The 25,997-nt window shown below is 39.7% G+C and overlaps 2 protein-coding genes and 1 long non-coding RNA gene across 3 annotated transcripts; all 3 read right to left on the reverse strand.

Annotated features, from left to right (window-relative positions):
* Positions 1–148: 148 nt before the first annotated feature.
* Positions 149–5,626, reverse strand: LOC142047168 (uncharacterized). Its single transcript, XR_012656339.1, has 4 exons — positions 5,527–5,626; positions 3,253–3,362; positions 1,322–1,434; positions 149–274 (listed from the first exon to the last, which is right to left on the reverse strand). It is a non-coding gene; the product is annotated as an uncharacterized LOC142047168 (long non-coding RNA).
* Positions 5,627–10,021: 4,395 nt separating this feature from the next.
* LOC116837252 (C-type lectin domain family 17, member A-like) lies at positions 10,022–14,954 on the reverse strand. Its single transcript, XM_032801505.2, has 4 exons — positions 14,439–14,954; positions 14,132–14,247; positions 12,486–12,601; positions 10,022–10,383 (listed from the first exon to the last, which is right to left on the reverse strand). Exons 1-4 carry the CDS (start codon positions 14,598–14,600, stop codon positions 10,037–10,039), a joined length of 741 nt encoding a protein of 246 aa, XP_032657396.1. The 5' UTR covers positions 14,601–14,954; the 3' UTR covers positions 10,022–10,036.
* On the reverse strand, positions 14,821–23,378 carry LOC116837223 (C-type mannose receptor 2-like). The gene is made up of 5 exons (XM_075068307.1): positions 23,219–23,378; positions 20,386–20,498; positions 19,016–19,134; positions 16,495–16,713; positions 14,821–14,972 (listed from the first exon to the last, which is right to left on the reverse strand). Exons 1-5 carry the CDS (start codon positions 23,315–23,317, stop codon positions 14,821–14,823), a joined length of 702 nt encoding a protein of 233 aa, XP_074924408.1. The 5' UTR covers positions 23,318–23,378.
* Positions 23,379–25,997: the final 2,619 nt, after the last annotated feature.

The raw sequence follows: 25,997 nt of genomic DNA on the forward strand, positions 1-25,997 counted from the left end.
AAAAAAGTTTATTTTTTAAATCTTATTTTTTTTAAATAATTAGTAAAGAGAAAAGATGGATCCTTACTTGTTTTCAAGTAAACTATACATCTTTGGGGAGCTGACACCATTTCACTTCCTGAGACAAGATAAAATTTGGATGGCCAACTACTTATTCCTGCACATTGAGCTTTGCTCATGCAGTAGAATTTTGCTTCAGTTAGGGTACTATATTGAGCCATTTCCCCAAAAGAAAGCAGTATTCTTCCAGGATACTCAAGGAAAATATCAAGGTCTGCAAGTGAAAAGAAGGTTGTAAGGTTGACAAGAACACACACTATGAATCACAGAGATGCTAAAGTCAGACTAGCTTGGCCTGCAGCTCCCTTAGTTTCTAGAGTAACTAGGCCATGCTTCACAAAAGCATCGCTACTTGGGACAGCCCTTACTCACTTGCAGGACTAAAGCACGTCGAAGTGTTGTCCTGCATAGTGATGGAATTAGTTACATGCTTAAGTGCTTTCCTGAATTGGGGCCTTAATGACTACTCTCTAAGTATTTTAATAAGTACAAGCAGAAAGAGTGCAGGCTGCAATGAAGGCTCCATTCAGCCCTGGTTCTTCCCTGGTTAATGCATCAATTACTGATGCAGACCATGTTGTACAGAATTATTTTAGACCTTTACTTTTTATGAACTGTTTTGTTGTCTGAACACAGAAAGCTTGATCTGCAGGGAAAATCTATGTTTCATTTAGACTAAATTTTTTTTTTTTTTTGGCTGAACTTCTCTAGCAGCACAAGTTTTAAGTAGTAGTATTTTATACAGTCCATCTGTAGACTTCTGGAGACACAGAAGGATTTCACACAATAGCTTCATTTTATTCAATAGTTACCACGTATAAAGTCAAACAAACCACCACAAGATTTATCACAAGATACCATGCATGTAATCCAGTAATTCAATTTTGCTCCTTGAGGTTTGTCAATAAGACACATCTCATGATCATCTTTTCGTATATTATGAATTAGTTTTGAAAGTATCTTATTGATACATTTTTCTAAATTGTTCTCGCACAGCAAGTGCTAATTTAAATTACACTGTGGAGATTAGGGTCAGATTCTCAGCTGCTGTAAAATCACCACAGCTCCATTTAAATCAATGAGATAAACCCATTTACATCACCTGAATACTTGGCACATAGAGTTAGCTAGCTCTGGAATTTGCATTCCCCGGGTATAGTACATATGCAGCAACATGCAATCAGATACTATCATGAAAAGCATCTAATAAGATCCTACACAATTAGCTGTAGACACGACTACTGGTTCTTTAAATCACCACCTGCTTGTTTTTCACAGACCCAGTGCAGGCGTGTGGAGCAACCAGTAGCCACAAGTTCTCCTCCTTTCTTCATCTGAATACATCCACTTTGATCCCTTTTAATGCCTGAAAGCCTGTTAAAAAAAATAAGGTAGCATAGGTGAATATGACTAAAGCAAATCATTAGTCCTGCTGTACAATCAGAAACACACAATATGGCCCCCAGTAAACTGTTCTTTTATTACAAAAGAAGCTATCAGAATATAAATACCTTCTCACCTCTTTGTTATATTGGCTCTTTTAAAAACTACTGAAAATGTAACTACTCCAAAAAAAGTCCCAATAAACCCCATTTGCTACATACAACAACAGAAATAATGGCCACAATATGATCTTAATTAGGTCAAGCATTCAACTGAGTCAATCTATCCACAAGGAAAAGAAACACTCATGTTGAAATCACATCTATTCACATTCAAATACAAAATGTTATCTATCATTTCAATAATTCCCATGTTGATTTCAGGTGCTTTCTTCATGAGCGTGATTAAAATTCTTTGTATCTATTGAGTGCAAATGCATTTTCTGCTATTTTTGTATTTAATTCTAGAAGGTTTCTTATTGAAACTGCCAAATGCACACGTGCAGATTCACTGATTCAAAGGCCAGAAGGAACCATTATGGTCACCTTGTCTGATCTCCTCTAATACACAGGACATAGAATGACTACAAAATAATTCTTACAATATATCTTTTAGAAAACTTGATTTAAAAAATGCTAGTACCTAATACTTTGCATTAATAGATTTAAAGTTCATTAATCTTTGACAAATAGAACAGAAAAGTGAGAATATGATGAGAGTTTCTTCACAATAATTAAAGGAATTTAAAAAAAGAGTTAATCCTCAGAATACCTACAGAATCTAAAACGCATGGTTTGGGAAGCAAATCAAAGACCTGAGGATGTACACGTGATATTTAAAACTTTGTCCACCTAAAGTGACTTGAAAACTTATCTCCAATGGATCTGGAAGACAGAGAAAATGCAGATAGGAAAGCTACCCACAAAGCTATCAAGAATACATTTGCAGCTTTAATATTTCTGCTAGTTTTGGGACTAATCTTAATTTCTGTCCCTTTTTCATGCTCCCACAGTGAAGGAATTGTTGGATAGTGGGGCCAACATCCTTTGAGATAAAGAGGCCTGAATTTCATGGGCAGTCTATCAGTGACAACTCAAAAGCCTGACTGTTTAGCAATGTAAGACCTTGTCTCCACTGTGAATTTGCCCCAATGGCCAGCAATCAGTGTAACTGAACACACACCATCGCCTGGCATAGATCAGCAAAGCTGCTGTTTGCATTTGTGGAGGTTATCCCTGCTTGAAATCAGGGTACAGTGCAATAGTGTAAATCATGACTTCTTTACCATGGTTACGCTAGAAATCTGCAGTGAAGCAGCTAAGCTACAGGCTGGGCACCGATGGCAAAAGTTAGGGCACGTCTCCAGTAAGGGACTCAAGAGTCTATCCACCACTTTATTTGTACTGCTTAATAAAGTTGTTCTAACCAGGTGTTATCTACCCCTTTGTTTGAGATTATTATTGTTACACTAATAATTATAAAAGCATATCTCAATGTCTTCCATCTTCCTGCTTAACAGACATTTCTATGCCTGCCAAATCTACTAGACAACTGTCAGCTCTAGCATCTACAGCTAATGTAATGTACAGAGAACATGATAGCTATTATGGTTAAAATGAAACAAGGCTCAAATACTTTGCTCCACCAGGTTATAGCAGCAATTCAAGTAGGGGGGAAAAGTTAGCTGGGGAAGCACCTCAGTCTATAGAAGATCAGTTGAGTACATGAAACAGCCAAGCATATAAAGTCAACCCACTCCCCAGCTCCTTGACTGCTAGGTTTTCATAATTAAGATGGCTAACTCCTTACCAGTTGAGTGCAAGATTAACACCGTGTCCACTAGTCCATTGCCAGGCACCAGACTGCTGCTTTGACAAACCGATCCAGGTACCACCTTCCAGCATGGAAGCCACCCATGTCTGAAACAGTAACAATTTCCTGCTATTGTTAAAACTCCCACAAGGCTCTTCTCGTCCAACTGTCTCTCAAATCCTGCCAGGAAGTCAGTGAAAAGCCCCATTTGATAAACAAAGTGGACGAAGAGTTGGCTCTGCTATCTTAGAACTACACTGAAATAAAGTATTTCCCAAAGAGAGAAGTCCAACAGAGTAACCAGAGAGAAATTTAACTGTCAAGATTGAAAAGACAACACAAAATTCACTTAAGACTTTCAAACTACAGATTTTCTTTGGAATGAAAATAACCTCTTCCCTTCGCAAAAATACCTTTTCTTCTGCACTATCTAGTTGGAGAAGACTAGCATGCTTATACAAGGCACATTGGGCCAGAGCCTGCTCCCATCGCATAGTCTCTCTCCTTTCTAGGTAATAACAGTTTCCATTCCAATACCACCACATGGGGTCTTGAGGGCACTTTAAACTGGTGAGCCCTGCAAACAAAGAAGTTTAAGTACAAAAGGAACGTGGAAAGATGTATAAACCTGGACAATGTATCATCCAGGATGAACAGACAACATACCATGAATAGTGACACAGCTAGATCGGCCATTAGCTGAAAAAATATGCTGTGAGGTTCCACAGGGGCATGTGCAGTTTTTTGAAGAAAAGGATACACACTTCTAAAAAGGTGAATAGCAAAGCTTTGTCTGTACAGTGCCTGGGACAGTGGAGCCCTGATCCTTGATTGGGAATCCTAGGCACTATTATAAAATAAACAACACATATTCTGCAAAAGGTATTATTACACCTCCATAAAGAAATTTGCTAACTATATGAAATTGTATGGGCCACATTTTCAATGAGTCTCTTTACCTGTGTCTGCAAACTCCTTAAGTGCATTCATTTTGCATATGGAAATTAGCAGGTGAGCATACATGTTTTTCAGGTGCCATTAACGAAGTCCTCTGAAAATATGGCTCCAAAAATTGAGACCATGTTTATTTTCAGAAACAAAATCTCTCCTCAGCCTACCTGCCAAGACCTGAGTGCAGGGTTCTGCGTTACCACTATAAAAGCAGAAGACATCAAAACCATGACATAAAAAATAGTTTCCTGAACGGTTTGCCATTGACCTCAACAGGAGCAAGACAAGACCCATATTTGTTCTCTGACTTTCAATGCTGTGGAAATGTTTGTCAGGGAAGGGCTCTACCTTTCCAGAGACAGAATTTGTTGTATAATGTAATTGCTGGTACACAAAGGGGAGGAGATGAGAATCTGCATAAGTAATACTGAATGAGAAAGAGAAAACAAATACACACAATCACTCAAACCAGCCAAATAGCCCAGGTGTCCACCATAGGCAAGCAACAGAACAGGGACAAAACTGTTAGAGTGAAGAAAATCCTACAACCCAATGCTGATGATTACTGTAAAGAAAAACAAGTTACCTTAATTAAGGCTTGATCCAACTCCCACTGGAGTCAATGGGAATTTTCCATTTGACTTAATAACAGTTGGATCAGGCCCTTATTAAAGGACTCATTCTGTAGCTGATTTATGCCCTGACGTTACAATGAGCCAAATCTGGGCTACAGAGCAAAGATGGCACAGTGGTTGTAGTGCCAGCCTGGGAGTTGGGAAACTTATGTATGATTCTTTGCTCTATCACACATTTCCTGTGTAACTTCAGTTCCCTAGGTGTAAAACGGAAGTAACAGCACATCTGCTAGGTGACCTCTGAGCATGCTCACTGGATCAGGCCCTGCAGGCAAGTTAGGCAGAGGAATATTTATCTTCCTCCAGTTCATGCATTATTCTGAGAGAAAGGCATCTGGATGCCTAGCATGGGACTGCAATGCACAGAGGCAGAAACATAGGCATCTAGGAAACTTTTGCTGCAAAAATGTAGGCATGGAGCTGAGCAGTGGTTTTGTGAACACCCAATGGGGCCTGATTCTGGGATTTAGGTGCCTAAAATAACAGTTAGGTGCTAAAATCCTTTTGTGAAGCTAGCCCAACTCCGTATATTCAAAGCATAATTCATTTTGGTTACATCTGCAGGTCACACTACAACATTTTAAGATCCAGGATGTCCTGGGACAGGTAATATAATTTTATGTCTGCACTATACATATTAGACAGAAAAGGTGAACTAAAAAAAAACAAGTTACTATTACTGTACCTGATTCACAAATTTCACCTTTAAATTTGTCCACACACGTTAACTTTTCTGGGCATTTGCCAGTTATTGAATTGCATCTGAAGTTTCCAGGACACAGCGGACAAACTCTTGCACAGTTTTCTCCATAGTATCCCAAGGAACATTCTGTATGAAGAACCACCGACATATCAGAGTTAAATGTAGAGAAGTGACATAACTAAGAAGCTATCTAAAATGTTACTAATGAAAGACCTGATCCTGATTTCAACAAAAGTGTTACTTCCTAAGTAATTCCAGGCCCAGGCCCTTAAGTAGAAGGGTTATTTACTCAGATGCAATGAGGGTGGATAAAAATCAATGATTTTTTTTTTTAATTAAACAATATCAGATTTTGTTCAATTTAAATTAGATTCTGATAAAATACTTTTTGAGGAAAAAGCCTATCTCAAGGTAGTTTTACTTAAGATACATTATAACAAAGATATCTCATCATGGAATAGGGATTATAAATTCTAATTCTATAGTATGAGACAATACATTCATGTAATGTTTAAGGTTCTGTAAATGAGATCCAATCGTTCATGGATTAGCGACCCAATCTTATGGGGCTCCAGGGGCTTCTGTACAGACTTAGGTTAATCCTTCTATCTACCCAATGGGACTCAGTGTTCAGTCTAGAAGATACCATCAGAGATGCTTAGTTTTGCAGTTCTCAAACTGTGGATTTGTTAACAGCAAAAATGTTTTAAATAAGTAAATAATATATAGAAGTGAGAAATAACAGATCTCAACCCTACTGTCCCTCTGCAAATTTGTGTACACAAACTCAATCCCTTACCTGTCTCTAAAAGTGCAAAGTTTCAGAAAGTTCAATGAATAGAAGAAGATTGTTGGGGGCAGAACAGATCTGGACAAGAAGAAGTCTGGAGCAAAATGTGAAAAGGGAGGCACAGGCTGTAGAAACAAAAGTGAAACTGTTTGAGCTGCATATGTCTTGATGTCTTTCTGAGCATAGCCTTCACTGATTTGAGATCTACCATACCATTCTCTCACTAGAATGGAAAATCTAGAATGGTAGCATGCTGTAAAAGAGATCCAGTTTGAGAATATTTTAATGAAGTTCTCTACCTGTGGTAAGACAGGCATGTGTGCAAAATGCAAACAGTGAAACAAAGAAACGCAAGGCCTAATTGCCTGAATGAAACAACATTATGAGAAGTGTTTCTTCTCGGGAGGAAGCTGCGCTGAAGATGATGAAAGGAACATGACTGAACATGCAGGATCTTCTGGTTGGCAAACTTATTTCATACTTGTTTCTTAAGGACTGCCTGTCTTCCTTGTGGACTATTCTTGAAGTCTCACATTTGAGCAAAAAATACAGTTGTTACTCTATGGTACCATCATTTTAGATGCAGTTGTGATAAAAAATAAATAGCTGAAATAGGTAGATCTTCCTTTTACAATTTCACCTTTAAAGTCGTACTGAGTGTCAGTGAATGCAATGAGTAATACTAAATGAGCAGTATGGTAATAATAATAATAATTAATAATAATAATTAAATAACTGCATTGACTTATTTTGTTTAAGAGAATCCATCCTCAACATACAGGATTCTGAAGACTATCCACCTTCAAGATCACCATCATTTTCTATAGTTTCAGCGTTATCTGTCAATGATAGTGTTTCAGTCACATCATGTATGTCACATAGCCACAGTATACCACCCATAGCAAAAAGAAAAAAAAAACTCCATCATCCAGGAACAACCATAGATAAGCTTGTGATAAGAACCAGCATAACAAAAAGAGGTAATTGATGAAAACATTGCCCACTTTGTTTATGCAACAAACTCTCCTTTCCGTATGATTGAGAACCTACACTTCATTAACATGGTTCAGTCATTAAGACCAGGATACAATCCACCCAACAGAGCAGATGTTGCAGGCAAATTACTGGAAAAAGTATATGAAAGAGAAACTGAGCAGTGTGCAAAAGGTCTAGAGAGTAAAATTGTTAACGTGAGTCTTGATGGGTGGAGCAATGTCCACAAAGATCCTGTTGTATGTGCTTGTGTGACAACAGAAGAAGGTAATGTCTTTCTTACAGAAACAATTGACACATCAGGAAATGCACACACAGCGGAATACTGACAAGAAGTGGTAGTAAAAGCTGTTACAAACCGTGGAAAAAAATTCAAATGTCTAGTATGCAGCTTTGTTACAGACAATGCTGCAAATGTATCCAAGATGATAAGAAATTATTTAGAAGAGAGTGAAGAGAGTCCCAAGCTAATAATATACGGTTGCAGTGCTCATTTGATGCACCTTTTAGCCAAAGATGTCAGTGTTCCAGAAAAAAAGGCTAATGTTGTTGAAATTGCAAAATACTTCCGTAATAACCACCTTGCAGCAGCAGCGCTGAAAAAAGTGGGAGGAACCAAGCTAACTCTCCCACAAGACATGTGATGCAACTCAGTAGTGGACTGTTCTGAACACTATATCAAGAACTGGCCTAATCTGATGACAGTTTAATGAACAAAATTGTGAAAAAATAGATGGCACAGTTACAGCCAAAGTTCTCAACACTGGGCTTAAGAGAAATGTTGAACAAACGCTGAGTACCCTGAAGCCTATTTCTGTAGCAAAATGCAGGGAAATAGATGTTTTATTGCTGACTCTGTTTAAATTTGGAAGGAACGGAGTGAAATCTTAAAAAGAGAAATATGCAATGACAGAGTTAAACTATAAGCATTAAAAAAAACAAATGGGACAAGCACTATCTCCAGCTCATTTTCTTGAAATATTCTCAATACTCGGTACGAGGGTCAAACCTTAACTGCTAAAGAAGAGGAGTTGGTTATGACATGGACATCCAGCAATCATCCCTCCATAATGCCAACTATAATAAACTTCAGAGCTAGGGGTGAACCATTTAAGAAATATATGTTTGCTGATGACATTTTAAAGAAAGTCACACCAGTGAACTGGTAGAAGTCACTTAAGCACTTGGATTCAGAGACTGTTGAAGTGATAATCTCACTTTTAACAGCTGTTAACTTCTTCTGCCGGCGTAGAAAGAATATTTTCTTCCTTTGGACTAATTCATTCCAAATTAAAAAATCATTTGGGACATGAAAAAGCAGAAAAACTTATTTTTCTTTTCCAGATTATGAACAAGCAGGAAAATGAAGGTGAAGACAACTGAGTTTGCTGAAGAAGCCAATATTTTAAGTTTTTCATATTGACCTGGCTGACAGTTGATTTATTTTATTTCATTTAACTATTTTAGTTAAAAACAATTTAAACAAAAACAAACCTGATTTTAAAAATACTTGAATGTTTAACTAAATTCAAAAATTCATATGCTTGTTTTGTTAAAATATTATGTTTGCTATTGAAGAACAAAATCCAGAACACATAACGTTGTTGTTTTAGTTAAATAAAACAAATTTAAATGTCCATCTGGTGATGTTCTCCTCCTGAAACACCATGGCAAGAAAATCCTATAAATATTAATGATTAACCTGTTGAATTGGAGATAGTTCACCTCCCAATGACTTCGTAAATATCTGCTTCAATTACCTTTGGTAAATGAAATAACCAAACAATCATTCATTTTCTGATACAGCTGTAAAACTAATCTAAAAAGTTTTCAAAATAAATCACTTTAAAATGTATAGCGCGTACCTTCTAAAAATGAAACCTACATCTATCACTGAGTTGTTGGTTGTTATAACCTTAACATACATTCTTCACAAGAATGCACTTTTATGTAGAAATCCATTATTAAATTGAGTCTTCCTGACTAGGGTTTAAATCATAATTTATATCATGATTTAAATCAAATCCGCACCCTGGATAATACTTCGTATACTGTGTTGTAATCTAAATCAATACATTTAAAAGTGTAGAAAAACATCCAAAATATTTAATACATTTCAACTGGTATTCTATTGTTTAACAGTGCGATTAAAACTGCGATTAATCATGAATAATTTTTTTTAGTTAATCGCCTGAGTTAATTGCGATTAATCGACACCCCTAGTTAAAACAGATTTCAGGTTGCTCTAACATTCATCAACAGACCAGTTCAGCACAGACCAGCCCCACAATGCAGGGAGCTTACCATTACCTTTGCATCCCTTTCGGCACCATAAACTGCCGTCAACACTCTTCTACTAGAGCAAAGAATAAGGGCCAAAGACTTAGAAGTACATTTTCAGTTTCTGCAAATAATTTCTGCAAATTTGAACATTTTTTCATCTCCTTGGGTTTTCAAAATTTTTCATAACATTTTTTTAAGTCGAAAAAGTCATTTTCAAAATTGGAAAATTTTCAAAAATTATTTCTGTTTTGAAAAAAGCCTGCTGTGTGAGTAATTGATCGTGCTAAACTGGCAACGCAAACAAAAAAATCAAAAGAACAAGAGACAGTCTAATTTTTAAAAAACCACAAGTATTTTTGCCAAAAAAAAAAAAAAAAAAAAAAAAAAATCAGTTTTCCAAAACTGGCCAAATTTTGATGAAACATTTCAACTTGCTTTAACCACCATAGACTGGTGAGGCAATATAGGTGAAAAGTTAATACAATTTACCACATGGCTCTCATTCTTCTGCACCTGCAGCAAATTTGTACTTGGAGTGTGACACATACCACGTTTTACATAGGAAATAGCACTTGAGGGAGCAGTAAAAGGAGCAAAGTGGATTTCATCAATTCCTGCCATTCTTCTGAAGTACTGAGAGACTTTTACTACTCCAGTGCAGTTCCGGTCATATAAGCAGTCTGTCTTAGCACTATGGAGGGAGCTGTAGATCTTCTGTGATGAAAATGGTCTTGACAGGTACTGACTAAGAAACACATCAAAAATGTTTGGAGCTATAAAATACAAAAGAAAAGAAAAAACAAATCCATGCAATGAAATTAACTATGTTTTTGGAAACCATACAGAGTAAATTTTCAAAACACCATTTAGATTTGGATGTATGGAATTACTGAAACCTGTAGTTCGTGTGTACATACATGTGCTACTAAAATGTGCATAGAAAAGCATGCACAGAACTATATGGACAAATTATACAGCAAAATTAGGTGCCAGACTGAGGTGAACATGCATATTTTATTGTGCAAACTGATCTTCACCTCAACTAAATTATGAATTTGGAAATTCAATATATCAAAAATGTAGAGAGTTCTGCTTCTCAAGAGAACCATTTTCAAGAGGATATGAGATTTCAAAGAATTTTTGAAAAATTAAATCCATTTTATGTAACTGGAATGAAATGAGAAAACTTCAGATGGAGGTTTTCCAAATTTGCCACAAGCGTTTTATACAACCTTGTCAGTTTGTTCCAAGTTATGTCATTTTTCTCCTTCCAACAGTTGAGATAGCACTGCCATCACTAATGCGCTACAACATCATGGACTGCCTGCAACCAGTAGGTCTCCCCCTGCACATCATCTCAGGACTACGTTCTTGGCATAAAGATAACTGCACTTAACAGCATGCCAACAACACAACGCACAGAAATAAAGATCTTATACTGCCCTCGATATGTACATGCAGCTGCCGCTGAAACCAATGGTCGTTTCATTCACTGATCCAAGGTAATATATTGCTCTAAGGAAACAGGTCACAAAAAGTATGTGAGCTGCAGTGTGAATCCTAGTGCAAGGAGAAAAATGAAGATTCTATTCCACCTAAACAGGGAGCTCCATAAGGATACCTTAGATCAGGAGTTTTCAAACTGGGGGTCGGGACCCCTCAGGGAGTTGTGAGGTTATTACATGGGGGGTCGCGCGCTGTCAACCTCCACCCCAAACTCCGCTTTGCCTCCAGCATTTATAATGGTGTTAAATATATAAAAAAGTGTTTTTAATTTTGTAAGGGGGGTCTAGGGTGACCAGATCACAACACTAAAATATAGGGACACATTGGGGTGCCATCAGCCCTGCCAACAGTCCACCCCAAATCCTCCCAGGCTCCGCCCCCACTCTGTCCCAGGTCCCACCCCCTCCCTGCTCGAGCCCGCACCATGCCCTTCCTCATCCCCCCCAGCCTCCTGCTGCCTTGCTGCATCAGTTCTCAGTCCCTCACCCACCACTCACCTCCTCACCGCCCCCGCCAATCCACCTGCCACTCACCCCTCACCTCTTCACCCTCCCTACCTGCCACTCGCCTCCTCAGTCACAATTTTATCAGGACATCTGGTCACCCTAGGATGGGGTTGCACTCAGAGTCTTGCTATGTGATAGGGGTCACCAGTAAAAAAGTTTGAGAGCCACTGCCTTAGATAATTACAGAATTATGCTTACGGAGGAAAACTGGGGAGGGGAAAAACTGAGTTTTAATGATGAAAATACCCTTAAAAAAACCCTGTGGAAAATCATAGCTGAGCTGCTGATACCAAACTATGCCTCTGGCAGCAGCTTCAACTACTTCAATGGGGCTATGCTCATTCACACCAGATGAGGATCCAGACAACTGTTGTTCTTCATGGACTTAGGCTACCCTGTTTTACAAGACTTTTGCTCTCATCTCCCTACCCCACTCCATTGGTTTGTCTCTATCACTTCTTCCTGTCTGGCTAGCGTTGGTAAAAGAACCTTCTCGTCTGCAGCTCCCGCCATCTAGAACCTTGATCTCTCTCTCCACTGTACCGACTTCCAAATTTTTCCTCCATTGTCTGTTTCCTGGTTCCTCGCTAACTTAGTATTACTCTTGTAGCTAAATGCTGTAATTTTTTTCCCACCCTGCAGTCTTTAAACCCCATTTTCCACAATTTATACTATACACTAATAATCTCTATGGTCATTTTAAACACTGAATAGCTCTGGGGCAGGGTTTGCAGGAAAGAGGCTTTATATAATTAATTTGTATTATTTCCTATTCTCACTCTTATAATTTTTTCCCAAAAAGTTTAGAAAAAATTCAGAAAGTTTGGAAAAAATTTCCCTAAACTCCTTCATTGCAAACTTACATTCAGCTTTCTTACAAAGCCATCTGTACTTATTTTCACAGTTAAACTTTAAAATACTTCTGGGTGCTGGCTGGATACCTGCACATCTTCCAGATGGATTTCCAGTTACAGATAACCTGAAATACAAAATACATGACCACTGAATCTCAAACTGGAAGTACTTGTATCCCTCAAGGTTTATCTTTTTTAAAGCTTTAGGTGTGATAGGACGGCCATTTAAATATATAGGCCTACATAACAATATTGCTCAACTTCCAACTATTTTACAAAACATTAATTAATCCTCAAAACATCCTTCTAAGTCTTTCCACTGACTTCCAAGGATGCTGGATCAGGTTCTAGGAGTGAAATTAACCCCTATGCAGAGGGTGAACACAAGACCTATGTATTACATAAGTACCACATTACATAAGTGGGACTCACATGATCCATGAGCAGGGCTTAAATTCAGCTGGAGCCATTGGGAACGGAGCTCTGGTAAATATTTTCAAACCTGCAGGAGCCCTGGCACCTCTTGTGGGGCAGAAGTCCTGAGCTCCTCCCATCCCACCATGGGACTGAAGCCTCAATTCCTGGTGCCCCCCTGCAGAGCTAAAGTCCCATGCCCCAGCGCGACCCCCACCCAGGGGCTAAAGAACACTTGGCACTTATCTCAGATCCCTTTACAGAGGTAGGCAAGTATTATATTATTCATTTTACATGGGGAAACTGAAGCAAAAAGAGATTCAGTAACTCGCTCCAATTCATAGTCAGCAGAGGCACCATAAATAGAGTCCAAATCACCTGATTCCCAGCCCCAAGCTCAATCCAATAGATCACACTGGCTGTTCAGGATGGAAAAAGAACACTTGAAAGAAATAAACCAGTTTCTATGACTCTGGGAAGATTCGTGTTCCTTCCAAAACAACACTATCCAGTATTCTAACCCATCAGATTCCTACTCAAGCAAAAGCCAGATGAGATGGGTCTGGTCTCTACAGCATTAAGGTCAGCTGGGCACCATATATTTATATAAACAGAATGAGCCACACATCTTATTAAGCTTCCTCTAGTTCTACTTTCTGTGGCATCCCCCATTCTTGCTCTTTGCCAGACATTTCAAGGGACTGAGTTGACACATTTGGACTTAAGTAAATTGCATGCTCTGGCTATCACAGCACGCTTTGGTTCCATCCATGGCATATATTCTATTTCTGAGGCACAGAATGTTCACAAACTCAGCAGTGTCTCATGGAGGTTTCTAGATCTGTTACAGCTTTTCAATACATTGATAACATGATTCCAGATTGATGCATTTTAAAGCAGGTCAAAATGAGGAAAAATTCATTAAAAAAAATCAGACTTTTTCAAATTAAATTGAAAAATTTTCACTAGCTGTTGTACATTCTTTCTTGGATGTGCAACTGTTGTTAGGACATCTGGTCACCCTAGGGTGGGGTCGCACTGCCTTAGATCATACTGCAGTGCAATGATAATGCCGAAATGTCTCAGTGTGACAAATTCTGTTTTGCCTTTAACTGATATGGTCCAGAGTCTCGGGTGGTGTAAGTCAGCATAGCTCTATTAACCTCAGTGGAGCTACAGCAATTTACAGCAGCTAAGATTCTGGTCCTCAAAATGCCTGTTAAGGTCATGCACTACTTTACCAATCAAGTTCTTTAGCAGCTGATTTCCCATTTGACCAAATCCAGATAGACTCTTGCTGCCTGCTATTCAATCCAATCCAAAAGGTTTCAGATGGAATTGCCGAGAACAACCAATTCTGTTAATGACACAAGAAAGTATGAACGAGTTATTTACAGTGATGCTCTCCAACCTAATGGCTGAACTACTAAATTTGATATTTTTAAGACCACATTTCATAAATACTACAGCATGTCAAACAACGGAAAATACTTGTGTGTAACATTTTTCTTTTTCCATTGACATTTCCCGACCAATTCTAAAAAATACCATTTCTTCTGGACTCTCAATCCATAGCAGATCTGCACTTCTGTATCTTCTACATTTCTCCCTTGCTTGAACCCAGCTGGCAGGGGCCTCTGTGCCGAAGTAGTAACAGTTGCCACTCCAATACGACCAACCAGAAAAATGGGGGCACCACAAACTTTTCATAGCTAGTCAAATACAAAGGAGCAATAATACTCGAGGGTCCTGATTACTGACAGCAGACAAAAGGAGAATTAGTTAAGCACTGACAAAATGCCGGGGAAAGGGAAATAACTGCTAGGAATGAACACGTGAAACATTGCTTATGCCAAGAACAAAGGCAATCACTCACCTTCAAATTTTTGTACTGCATTAGGAAAACCCGCCATATATAAAGCACTTATGTTTAGGTACCTCTCTCACAGACTGCAGGTGCACTCTGAACACTGCACAAATGGAAATCGTCACAAGTTCCCGTGTAGGGATTGCACAGATCATCGTTGTGACACAACCCGCACACAGAGGAACAATCCCTTCCGAAGTAACCCATGGAGCAATCTAAGAAACAAAATAGAAAACAGCACTGTCATTCATTTCAGGGACACATAGGTTGTTATGATACAAATTTACAATGAGGTTGTGGCTACCTCTTACAGTCAGGCAGGGAGTAAGGGACATCACTCCAGGATAGCCTATGGAAGGTTGATGCAGAGAACAAAAGGGCTACCACAAGCTTTCTCCCTTCAGGAAGCTAATTGTGGAAAGGAGGCAGGGGTGACGAGCCTAAAGGGCTGGAACTCTGCCTCCCTAGGGCCAGCCAGGAGTGAGGGTATGCTTTACCCCTTAAAGAATGCCTTATGGTGCCCACCATAGGGCAGTGTAGTTGTTGGGGTCTCAACCAAATGCTGCAAATTTGCCTTATACAAACAACCATCAACAATAAGACACAAAACAATATTGTTATGAGCTGGGTGAAACTTTGATATGCATTTAGTTAGAACCTCATTCAAATGGATGTGTGAACACTCCCTTCACTTAAGATAGCTGTATAAACAATTAGGGCCATACCTAAAACAAGGCCTAATAGAATCTGCCCAGAAACTAGCACCAGGTGGGTGGGTTCCACTGCGTATTGTGACCAGGTATGTTGGATTTGTGGGGCGGGGAGTAAGAGAACACACAGAAAGTGAGAAGGGAGAGAGAGAGACAGAGGCAAAAGAGAAGGCTAAGCGTTTTGAGCACAGTCAGACCCTGGAAAAAGCTTGAGAGTGAACTTTTGAGACTGGGGCTGTAAACTAAGAAACCGCTACTCTTGTTCTAGGTTACCCCTTCATTCAGCAGAGCAGCACTTTGTACGTTCTTGGTAAATAAACAAGATTTCATCTGCTAAACCTAGAGTTGTGAGTTCAATTCTTGAGGGGGCCGTTTAAGGATTTGGGGATTGGTCCTACTTTGAGGAAGGGGTTGGACTAGTTGACCTCCTGAGGTCCCTTCCAACCCTGATATTTTAAGATTCTAACTTCTACTTCCAAATGGAACTAGCTGCTCAGGTCGAAAAGGGACAATTTATTCAAATTATGTTAAAAATACGACTTTAAATTCCACAGTGCATAATCAGTTCTGAGAGATTCATTCCTGCCCCTGACAGAAATCTGAGGAGTCTGTCTTTTTCTCACACTATGATAACTCGTGTGCAGCTTGTCAGGCCAACAGAGTCTCACTGAGGAAACTCACAAAAGTTTGGATGGTCATTCCCACAAAGTCTTCAGCTATATGATCATACAACACTGGGGAATGTGACATACTTTCAGGGGGAAAATATAAGATATTGGGAAGTAGCCATAACCACGGCATTGCTGTTATCCTAACAGACAATACTAAGATCACAGTGGCATCAGAAGCAGCTTCTCTCTGCCATTCTATATGATGCAGGAGGGACAGAGAGTGAAATCCTGACTCTAGTAAAGTCAATGGGAGCTGTTCCATTAATATCAATGGATCAGAATTTCACTCAGAGTATATAAGTAGTCATGTGATGCAGTGGATTTGCTCTATGGATTGTTCTAATAAATCAACTTACCTGATTTTACATAGGCATAGGAATTGCTCTCCTCACTTTTCAACAATACGGTCCCCCTGGCAAGGGCATATGCATTATTCCATGTAGAAATTCCTGTGCATTTCTCCCTAAGCTCCAGGCAAGCTTCTTTAGCAGAATTCAAATCTGCATGTACTTGTGATGGAATACTTGGTGGTGAGAGAAGTACCTTTCCTTTGTGTTCCTGATACCGCTCAGTATCTTGCGAGGGGGGAAGGAAGATGGGAAGAAAAATAAAATGCAGGTCACCACCTGAAATGGAATGTATGCAGATACCCACACTTGCCCTGGAGCCAATGCTCCAGAATGCACAGCTCAGCAATGTGCTCTGGCAAAAAACCCTGGGTCTCCATTTTCTCCCCCTGGCAGCAGCTGGCATGTGTACTACTTCTGAGTTAACATAAAAAATTTCCTGCCATTTCATCTAAACAAGGAAACATGATAAAAGAGTGACAAACAGCAATGAACCCAGGTTCTGATCAGATCAATGCTGTTGTGCTCTCTAAAGGTTTACCATGCATACTGCCTTTGTTGCACTCCCCAGCTCAAACTTATGCAACAGTGTGATGGGGCATCACTGGCCCTGAAAGGGTTAAAACTCAGCCTGGAGGACTGCAAGGAAACAGTCAATTAGGGAGGTGGCTGCAGCCAATTAGGAGGTGGCTGCAGCCAATTAGGAGGTGGCAGGACCAGCCAATCATGGCCCAGCTGGCCCATATAAAGGAAGCTGCAGGAAGCCCAAGTGAGGGGACTGACTTCCTAGAGGGCTGCAGGACTAGCACTGTGAACAGAGTTACTAGAGCTTGCAGGCCTGAGGCCCTGGGAAGAGGGTGAAGGAGCCAGAAGCAGGAGCTGAAGGTGTTGGGGCTGTGGAGAAGTGGCCCAGGGAACTGAGGCAGACTGGTGGAGAAAGAAAGGAGGGTCAGTGGGAAGCTGGTGTTTACAGGGTCCCTGGGCTGGGACCCAGAGTAGTGGGTGGGCCTGCGTCTGCCCCCAACTCACTGCTGAAGCAGCAGCCAGGCTGTGGAGTGGCTAGACTGTTATGGAAGGAGTCCCCTGGAAGGTGGAACCCAGATTGTGACAGGAGGGCCGTGCCACAGAACAGAGGCAGTGAAACTGGAACTGCAGTGGGTCTTCAGGGGGAGACTAGGATGGGAGAGGCACCACCAGCAGAGGGCACACTCATTGACCAGAACTAATTCCCAAAACGGCCAGCAGGGAGAGGCAGCGAGGTGCATGGGCCCATGGTGCCCAACCTCCAGGGATATTCAGGGCCTGGCTGCACCAATGTTCGGAGCCAGGCCTCACCCCGGGTGCCTCCCCATGCCCCAGAGCGTCCCTGCCTCAAGCAGGTGACTGCCCTCCCTCGTCACTGCCAGCAGCTGCCGCTGCCTACAATGCAAGCAGCACAGGCAGCAGGCTGAGGGAAGGAGGTGCACATGATTGGCAGTCCTCCCCTGGCACCCACCAGGAGGTGACCCTGAGGAGACTTCCAGGAGACTGAGTCTGGACCTCACCCGAGCAGCTGCTGGGGCTTGGGTGAGTGTCTGAGCATGTGATCCATGCCCCACCCCACCCCAGCCACCACTCCTGGCCCATGCTGGGCAAGGGGCAGACCCATCCCCCATGAGGCTATGGAGAGGGGCAGGAACTGCAGCAGGGGAGGCGGCGACATGGGATGGCAGCCCCGTCCCCCCGGCACCCACCATGGTGGGAGGGGACACTTGGACCTGTTCTGGGCACCACCAAAATTATACAAAACTGTCATCCCTGCCAGCAGGAGGTGCCAGCATGTTGAGAGACCCCGTGACAAACAGCATTACTTGAGTTCCCCCACTTCCTTTTTCACATTGGTTGAAATTCACCCCTGTGCTAATGCAAGACCCATGCACCACTTAAGTCCTCAAAATAGGGACTTAAGTAGCATAGGCTATGTGCTGGTCCTCTAGGAGTGATTCTTTTTTTCAGTCTGAGCATTACCAGGGCCTGGTTTTACATGACGGAGTGTTCAGTAATGCACATTGTAGTGCAGAAATGAACAGTAAGGTGGCATGTAACAAAGCTTTTCTGCTGGACTGGAAAAATTAAAAGCAGACAAAGCAAACTTCCCTCAACCTCTGAATATGGAAATAATTTTCCATTTTTGAGACCCCATGGGGGGGGGAGCTAGGTCGCTGTTTAGATCAGTTTAACTACACAGCTCAGGCATGTGGATTTTTCACATTCCTGATTGACACAGTTAAAGCAACCTAATTTAGTATAGATCAGGCCTTAGTTAAAGCAGCAAAATGTCCTAGTATATGCAAACCCTGAGTACTAAGTTCCTACTCTTACAAACCTTCACTCCTGAGAGCAGTTCCACTGACTTCAAAGGGACTACTTGTAAAAGCAAGGACCTCTCCCATGAGTAAAAGTTTGCATGACTGAGGCCTAAAGGGTACATCTGCAAATGGAAATCCTGATTTAGATATCAATGGATTAAACAAGCAGTGTAAGTACTCACCTGCACTTCGCTTGCAGATCCAATGGGCCTTGGCACTACAGTCCAGAGCAATCAAGATGCCGCTGGAAATCTTCACACAATATGCATTGTTTGGTTGGGCTGGCCGTGACATCCAAAGCCTTTCCATTCAATTTTAACAGAATACAAAAAGGTCACTGTTAAAGAAAACATCTAGAGAAATAATTACATTACAATGACACAAAGTCCTCAATTTTGAGGTTTTTTTTTAAAATCTGCTCTAAATTTGGTGGGAAAATGCAGGACAGAGGGGTGAGGAACTATAAAAAAATTCAGCAAAATTTCCCTTTTAAATTTGGTATTTGAGAAGTACTGACCAGCTCTATTTGATGCAGGTTTTGGTTCCATTCTTTGCACCTGGGCATTCAACTTTGTGTTCTGCTGTAAAGCATTTGAGTTTTAAAATAGGCTTCTCTCCTACTTCATGTCTGGGGAGAGATGGGGACCAATTTTGCAGAAGAGTGTCTTAGAAATAAAATATGATCCACTGCAATGTTGCTGGGAGGTAGAATCTTATTACTCAAATCTGTGCTGTGCTTCTGCAGAGTGTCAGACCAGGCAGATAGGGGTCTAAGGTGTTCTTAACTCACTTTTGCACCCTCCCAATCCTGGGCTGGTCCAGAGGATGAAGCACCACCGCCCCCTCTCCCCACCCCCCGAAGCATAATCTGACAGCCATGGAATCCTACCTAAGAAACAGCAGCCCTCTGCTTGTCTCACCCCTCTCACTTCCACCACATCCCCTAGACGAGGGCATGTCAGTGGGTCCTTCAAAGGCAGCCTAATGGCTATTTTGTCAATTCCTGTATTAGATGAATCCTCACCTGGACGGATCCAGGGATTATAGACCTTTCTACGGTACTTTGGCCTTTTTACCTGGCATAAAGAAACTGAAATAGGATTAAGGCTCTGACCCCATTTCTTTATATTCCTCGTTTTCTATTAAGTTTGATTCCTTGCATTCCTGTTCCCAGAAACTTTGCAAAGCAACTTTAGTCTATGCATTTGGACTAATGGTTGCAAGTCCATATTTTAAGACATATCCAATTGAATTTTCTTTTGTACTTTGCCTCATTGGAGTTATCTAATATGTAATCTGATTTTTATTTTCTACTCATATTTTTAAATCTTCTAAATTTGAATATTATTTTAAAAAATTAAAAAAGGTGAGAGTGCACTCAACATGTTATAAAAATCAGTTAGCAAACATAGCGCTGTTTCCAATTTATTAATATGAGCTATAGTAGCAATTTGGTAATAAATACTAACTGTGTCGACAGTCATTTCTATGATGTTACATACTCAAATGAACTTATATGATAATATGAATACTGCTCAAATCAGCTTCTTACCAGGGTGCTGTTATATCTGCCAATGTCCCTTCTGACCAGGCAAAATTAGTTACATTTTCCAAATTATTTAATCCAATCCAGAAATTGTTCAGAGGCAACCCTAAAATCCATTTCTGTGGAAATGATCAATTCTTTATAAACACATTTATGTATAGTAATAATTAGCACTTGTATAACAGCTTTTCATTCAGGCATATCAGACACTAATTCTCATATCCACCCTGAGAAAAAGACATTATCCCTATTTTACAGGCATGGAAACTGAGGCACAGATAATTTAAGTGACTTGCTTGAGGGTATACAATGAATCAGTGGTTGAGTTGTAACGAAAAACAAGAAGTTCTGACTCTCTTAACCACTAGATAGCACAGTCTTATATACACATTTGGCCAAATTCCGTTCCTAGTTATACACCAACAACCCAATTAACGTTAACAGGGTTGCTCAGTAGCACAGAGCAGACTCTGGCCCAGTGACATACAATATGCATTTGACTCACTTAACACCAGAACTGAAAATAGTGCAGCTGGTAGTAAACATCATAAACCAGCAAACTAATCAATAGCTGCGTGCAATCTATACCCAGCCATATTTGATTTTTAAAGAGTTATTGAACATCAGAATAAAAAAGGCATTTAATTTGGATGAAGAGGCAGAGATATGTACCTGGACAACAAAAGAGCATGCAAGACAGACTGCATAAACAGGCTTGCTTTTGTAGAAGTTCACAAGACAAACTACTCCTTGTTTTATCAATTTCTTGTCCTTGCAAGGATCCGTGTTTTAAAAGAAGCATGTCCAAGAGTTACTGGAGAGCTTACAAACTCTACGTTATTCCCTAGAAAGGTAGTTGCAGTTGAGTCTATACTAGGGCATGAAGAACTGGACAGTATCTTTTAAATCACTAATTAACAAGCCTGCACAAGGAAAAACAATGACTCATTTATTGTTTCTTTTTTTTTTAAAATCACTTTGTGTAACATTCTTTTCTCATTCATATTGTTTCTGTCTAGGAGTCAGGTTATACAGTATGCACAGGAACCGGATTCTTCACTGTCACTTTCACCTGTGAGAATCTGCACTTACCTCAATGAAGTCAGTGGAGTTGCACTATTTTTGAAGAAGTGTAAGTGAAAGGAGAATCACTGTCAGATTTGGTCAGGTCAAGATTTGATAAACAATGCAATCTGAAAGCATGACGATCAGGGGAGATACTGCAAGGTTATGCAGTATACTTGTGGGACTCATTTCATTGAAGCAACCACAGTGCTTGCTTTAGGGACTCTGTGGTGTTATCAGAAACTTCCCATATCTGATTTTAGAGGAAATATTCCCTCATCTCCTTGGGAATATTTATTTTTTCTCTCTCTTCTGCAGCAAATATGGCATTCCTTTAAGTTTGTGTCTGATTTTAAGTCACAGAGCTGGAATGCACAGGGGAGGGGAATAAATTCAGAGTGAGTAATTGGCAGCAACACTCCTGGTGCCACAAACTCCTAAGCAGGTTCAATCATTATGGAGAAGGTGGGTGGATGGAGATAGTTAGTGATAAGTGTCATGCCCTCACCAACCTGTGCTAGCCAAGCATGACTACGTTTCAGTGGTACTGTTTCACATAATGAACTATGGCTGTGCTGAAGATGGTGCAATAGATTGAGACGGGCTATTAGTGGAAATGATTTTCTAGTGCTTCTTTAAACAGCATTCGTATTATTTGCTGGCCCTCAAAGTGCCCATCAAGCTTACACACAACCACGGTGCTAACTGACCTGCTGTCTGAATCCAATTAATTAAGCACACATTGAATCTATTTTTTATCAAGGCCTATGTACCATTCTGAAGATAATTCTCCTGCGTACAACTTTGAAGGGAAGGACCTTCCCCGAGAACTTAGAGGCCAGATATGGAAGCCAGGAGCTCTGTATTTTGTTCCTGAAGATCTCAGACTGCCCATGTGACAGCATGCCAAAAGTTTCAACTACAACACCCAAGGTTACGTACTTAACTCCATATTTAGGCACCTAGATCAGTGACTTGTCTTCCTGTGGACTGTGGGTGTTCAGCACTTTTGAAAATCAGTCTGTTTAGTCAGATGCGTAACTTTAGGTTCATGCAATTACACTTTTTCTCCCTGCACCTCATTTGGGAGTCTTCATTAATGTTTGTAAAATGCCTTGAGATCTTTGGAGAGAAGTTATCATGAAGCTGCTAAAGGTTATGACTATTTTGAAAATGCAATAACTAATACGTAAATTTGCATTATTTGTCATGTATAGTGCTTATAAGCATAAAATGCTTGTGAAATACTGAATATTGTTTACTGTTATAATATTAAAAAACTAAACAAATTATGGTTACCAAGTCAAGCACTCAAAAGTCAGGAAAATCAGAAGTTAAGGCTGCCTGTGGCTGCACTACTTTTGGCATGCTAGCTTGAGGAAAACTAGTACGTCTGTCTCCCAGCTGCTGTGCAGACACATCCCAAAGGTCTGAACTCAGCTCCCAACAGAGTTTACATGTGAAAACAACACTTGTCCAAAGCTACAGTAGTTCTCTCATACCACAGTTCAGAACCTGCCACACAGTATTGTTAGGAAAAGCACAAAACTGGAACAGCAGAGGCTGTAACTGACAGAAATGTGTAGAGAAAAGCTTGTATATAGCTTATAAGAGCATCTGGCAACACATGGAAATGTAACTCTGAGTTTGGGGGAAAAAAGGTAAAATTAATCATGTAGAAGAAATACTGACTAGAATATTGACAAGAAATAAAAGCAGCATGAGTGGTCTTTGCAATCAAGCTTTAAAATGATACACAAGGCACAAGCTTTACCTTTTCTGACGCATTAGTGATTTTTAATAGTTCTGTATCTCGATATCGTTTGCAGTATCTCAATGCTTCAGTCCAAGTCCCAGTGCGACTCCTCTCCATGCAATAACAATTCCCCTGCCAATAGTGCCAGCAGGGTGCTTCAGGACAATTCAATCTCAACTTGACTTTAGGGAATTAAAAAACAAGACCATTATCTTGCTATATGCAAAACTTATCCAGACAGAAATGTTTATGTTCAGCTGAACAAAGGCTTTTTTGCTATACTTCCTATCAAAGCTTTTTGAAAAAAAGTCTATATTTAGGGAAAACACAAAGATGCAGTTTAGTTCCTGGTAAATTATTAATTTCCAAACTGCTCATGGTTTTTTCCTAATTAGCTGTAAAGTGCCTCCTCTGTACTGTATATCTGGGACCACTGCAGATTTAAGACCTAATAATGAGGCTTTGTAACCTACAGCTTCCTAACAGTCTGACAGTTTAATGATTTATAAATGTATGAACACTCTGTGTCTTGCAATACTACTGTTAAAACCAAATGCCACCAAACCATCCGCAAACACCCCCAAATGATCTAGACTTCCTGCGTCATTTTTGTATTTATAGCTCAACTACTAATTTTGGCTGCAGTTTTATTTTCCACTATTTAAAAAAGTTAATGCTTATTCCAAACCCATGCCTCTCTGATGTGCCGCCAATGACAGGAACACATGAACATTTCCATGTCCTCATTTTAAAAGGGACACTTTGAAGGTATTTTCCCTTAAAATTAATAGTCTGTCACTGTCATGTTTCCTGTCTGAAAACTCATAGCATTCTTGCTGAGGTGCTCAATTTAAACACAAAACTTAATGATGCAGCAGACTTACTAAGCACTTGACAAATCAAAGAGCATATGTGAATACACACACCCATACATGTTGTACATTACACTTACATAGCCAGGCACACAGCAAGTTAGAATGTAGAAGATAAATTAATGAATAAATAAAGCACTGTGGGCTGAATCCTTAGAGCAAATGCTATCAAATATGAAAATTATCAAGCTGTGTTTAAAACGTAACTCTGACAGTGTCCCTATAATTACTACAAAATAGTCTTATTCTTTTGTTGAACAAGGGAAAAACACTCACTAGAAGAAACCTTTGTCATGATCATGCAACAATGGTATTTGTTCATTGGTTTGATAAGGCTGGAGAATTAAAAATACTCTTTACATTTTTAAATATAGTCCTAGTTGCAAATATGGAACAAATTTTACACACAGAAATAACTTCTCTAATCTCACCTGCTTTGGTTACCATATTCAATTATTTACCTTTCCAAATTTTATAATTTATACTTCACAATGTTCCTGAAAAACCATACAAAATGAATTTAACAGATGCTGATTTAGACTAACTTGCAATAAACAGAGAATAAATATACTTCTTCCCATCCTTCAGGCAGATGTCTCAGTAAAACATGAGCCTATTCCCTCCTGCAAACAGCTTCTCGGCAATCTGAATGATCAATTTGGTCTATTTTACTGTTCACACTGTACTGTAAATCTGAGAACTGATAGTATTAAACTACTAATCTCATGCAAATATGAGTCATTTTGCCATTGTCATTTTTTTCCTGAAGAGTGAATTCAGTTGCGGTGAAATATGGACAAACATCCTTGAAGACTCCTCCTTCTCCATCCTTTCTCTTCCTCACACCACATCTCCACCATGTCTATACTCTGACTTGCAGGACTACCACAAGGGGTAAGAGTCTAGTTCAGTGATACTCAGAGCTCAGTGGTTCAGGAGCTAAATTAATGATCAACGTTACACAAAAGAGCCACAGTAGGATATATAAAATATTAAATGAAATATTATATATTAACATTATAATAAATATATAGCTATAATTATATATTAATATAAAATAGTAAATGAAACAATGAATTATACATATATTATATATTATTCTCACAACAAAATTACTCACCAAGTATTATTATTTTATCAACTACAACTGGTTAACAACATAGTAAAAGCAGCTTAATTGGTTAATAATTTAATTAAATCACTTTTTTAAATATCAAGAGCCGCAGGAGACACCTTACATAGCCACTTGTGGCTCATGAGCCTCAGTCTGAGTATCACTGGTCTAGTTCAACCACCATTGCCTAGTCCGTCCTTAGCCTGTCCTCTGAGAGGGTCAAGAAAGGGTGTCAGTTGTGGAGGCCTTTTGTGTTTTTACTGTGGACATTTGCCATTGGTAACTGTCACATAGGCCAGCAAACCCCTCTCTAATAATGACTTTTAGTTATGACTAGAGATGGCTCAAGAATGTTTTGTAACAACTTTCAACATTTCAAAATATATTTTCATTCTGCACTAGACTAAAAAAATCTTTGTGTTTTCACAAAATGGACTCGTGTTAAAAACACCCATCTTTGAATTGAAAAAGATCAGATTGCTGTTTTTTTTCGTGTGCGTGTGATTAGAGAATACCCTGGACCTCAGAAAGAAACCTTCCCATTGAAAACTCAGTTGAAATCTATACCTTTCCACAACATTTGTTTTGACCTCTATGAAACAACAGTTTGACAAAAATATTCTGATCAGTTCTAGCGGCTCTTAAAGCCACAGCCACATTCTGCACTTAGACAGCACTTTAGGAGCAATGCGATCTGACCATAATCACATTTTAATAGGCTTATATTCCAAAGAGGGACCTTCTAAACAATCAAAAAGTGGGTACATCCCAAATGGTCATTATCCTTTAGGTATCATGATTTGCTGAATCC

This window comes from Chelonoidis abingdonii, chromosome 7 (assembly GCF_003597395.2).
Source record: "Chelonoidis abingdonii isolate Lonesome George chromosome 7, CheloAbing_2.0, whole genome shotgun sequence".
NCBI classification, from domain to species: Eukaryota; Metazoa; Chordata; order Testudines; family Testudinidae; genus Chelonoidis; species Chelonoidis abingdonii.

Bases quoted from the DNA above. Each gene is read 5' to 3' on its own strand.
- LOC116837223 (XM_075068307.1), bottom strand. From the start codon at position 23,317: ATGGAGAGGAGTCGCACTGGGACTTGGACTGAAGCATTGAGATACTGC. The intron at 19,135-20,385 runs GTAAGAAGCTGA...TTGAATGGAAAG, and splicing joins GCAGATATAACAGCACCCTG to GCTTTGGATGTCACGGCCAG. The intron at 16,714-19,015 runs GTGAGTACTTAC...CCCCCTCGCAAG, and splicing joins GATCTGCAAGCGAAGTGCAG to ATACTGAGCGGTATCAGGAA.
- LOC116837252 (XM_032801505.2), bottom strand. From the start codon at position 14,600: ATGAAAAGTTTGTGGTGCCCCCATTTTTCTGGTTGGTCGTATTGGAGT. The intron at 12,602-14,131 runs GTAAAGTAGTGC...TTTGTATTTCAG, and splicing joins GCTGCTAAAGAACTTGATTG to GTTATCTGTAACTGGAAATC. The intron at 10,384-12,485 runs GTAAGTTTGCAA...TGTATTTTATAG, and splicing joins GCTTTGTAAGAAAGCTGAAT to CTCCAAACATTTTTGATGTG.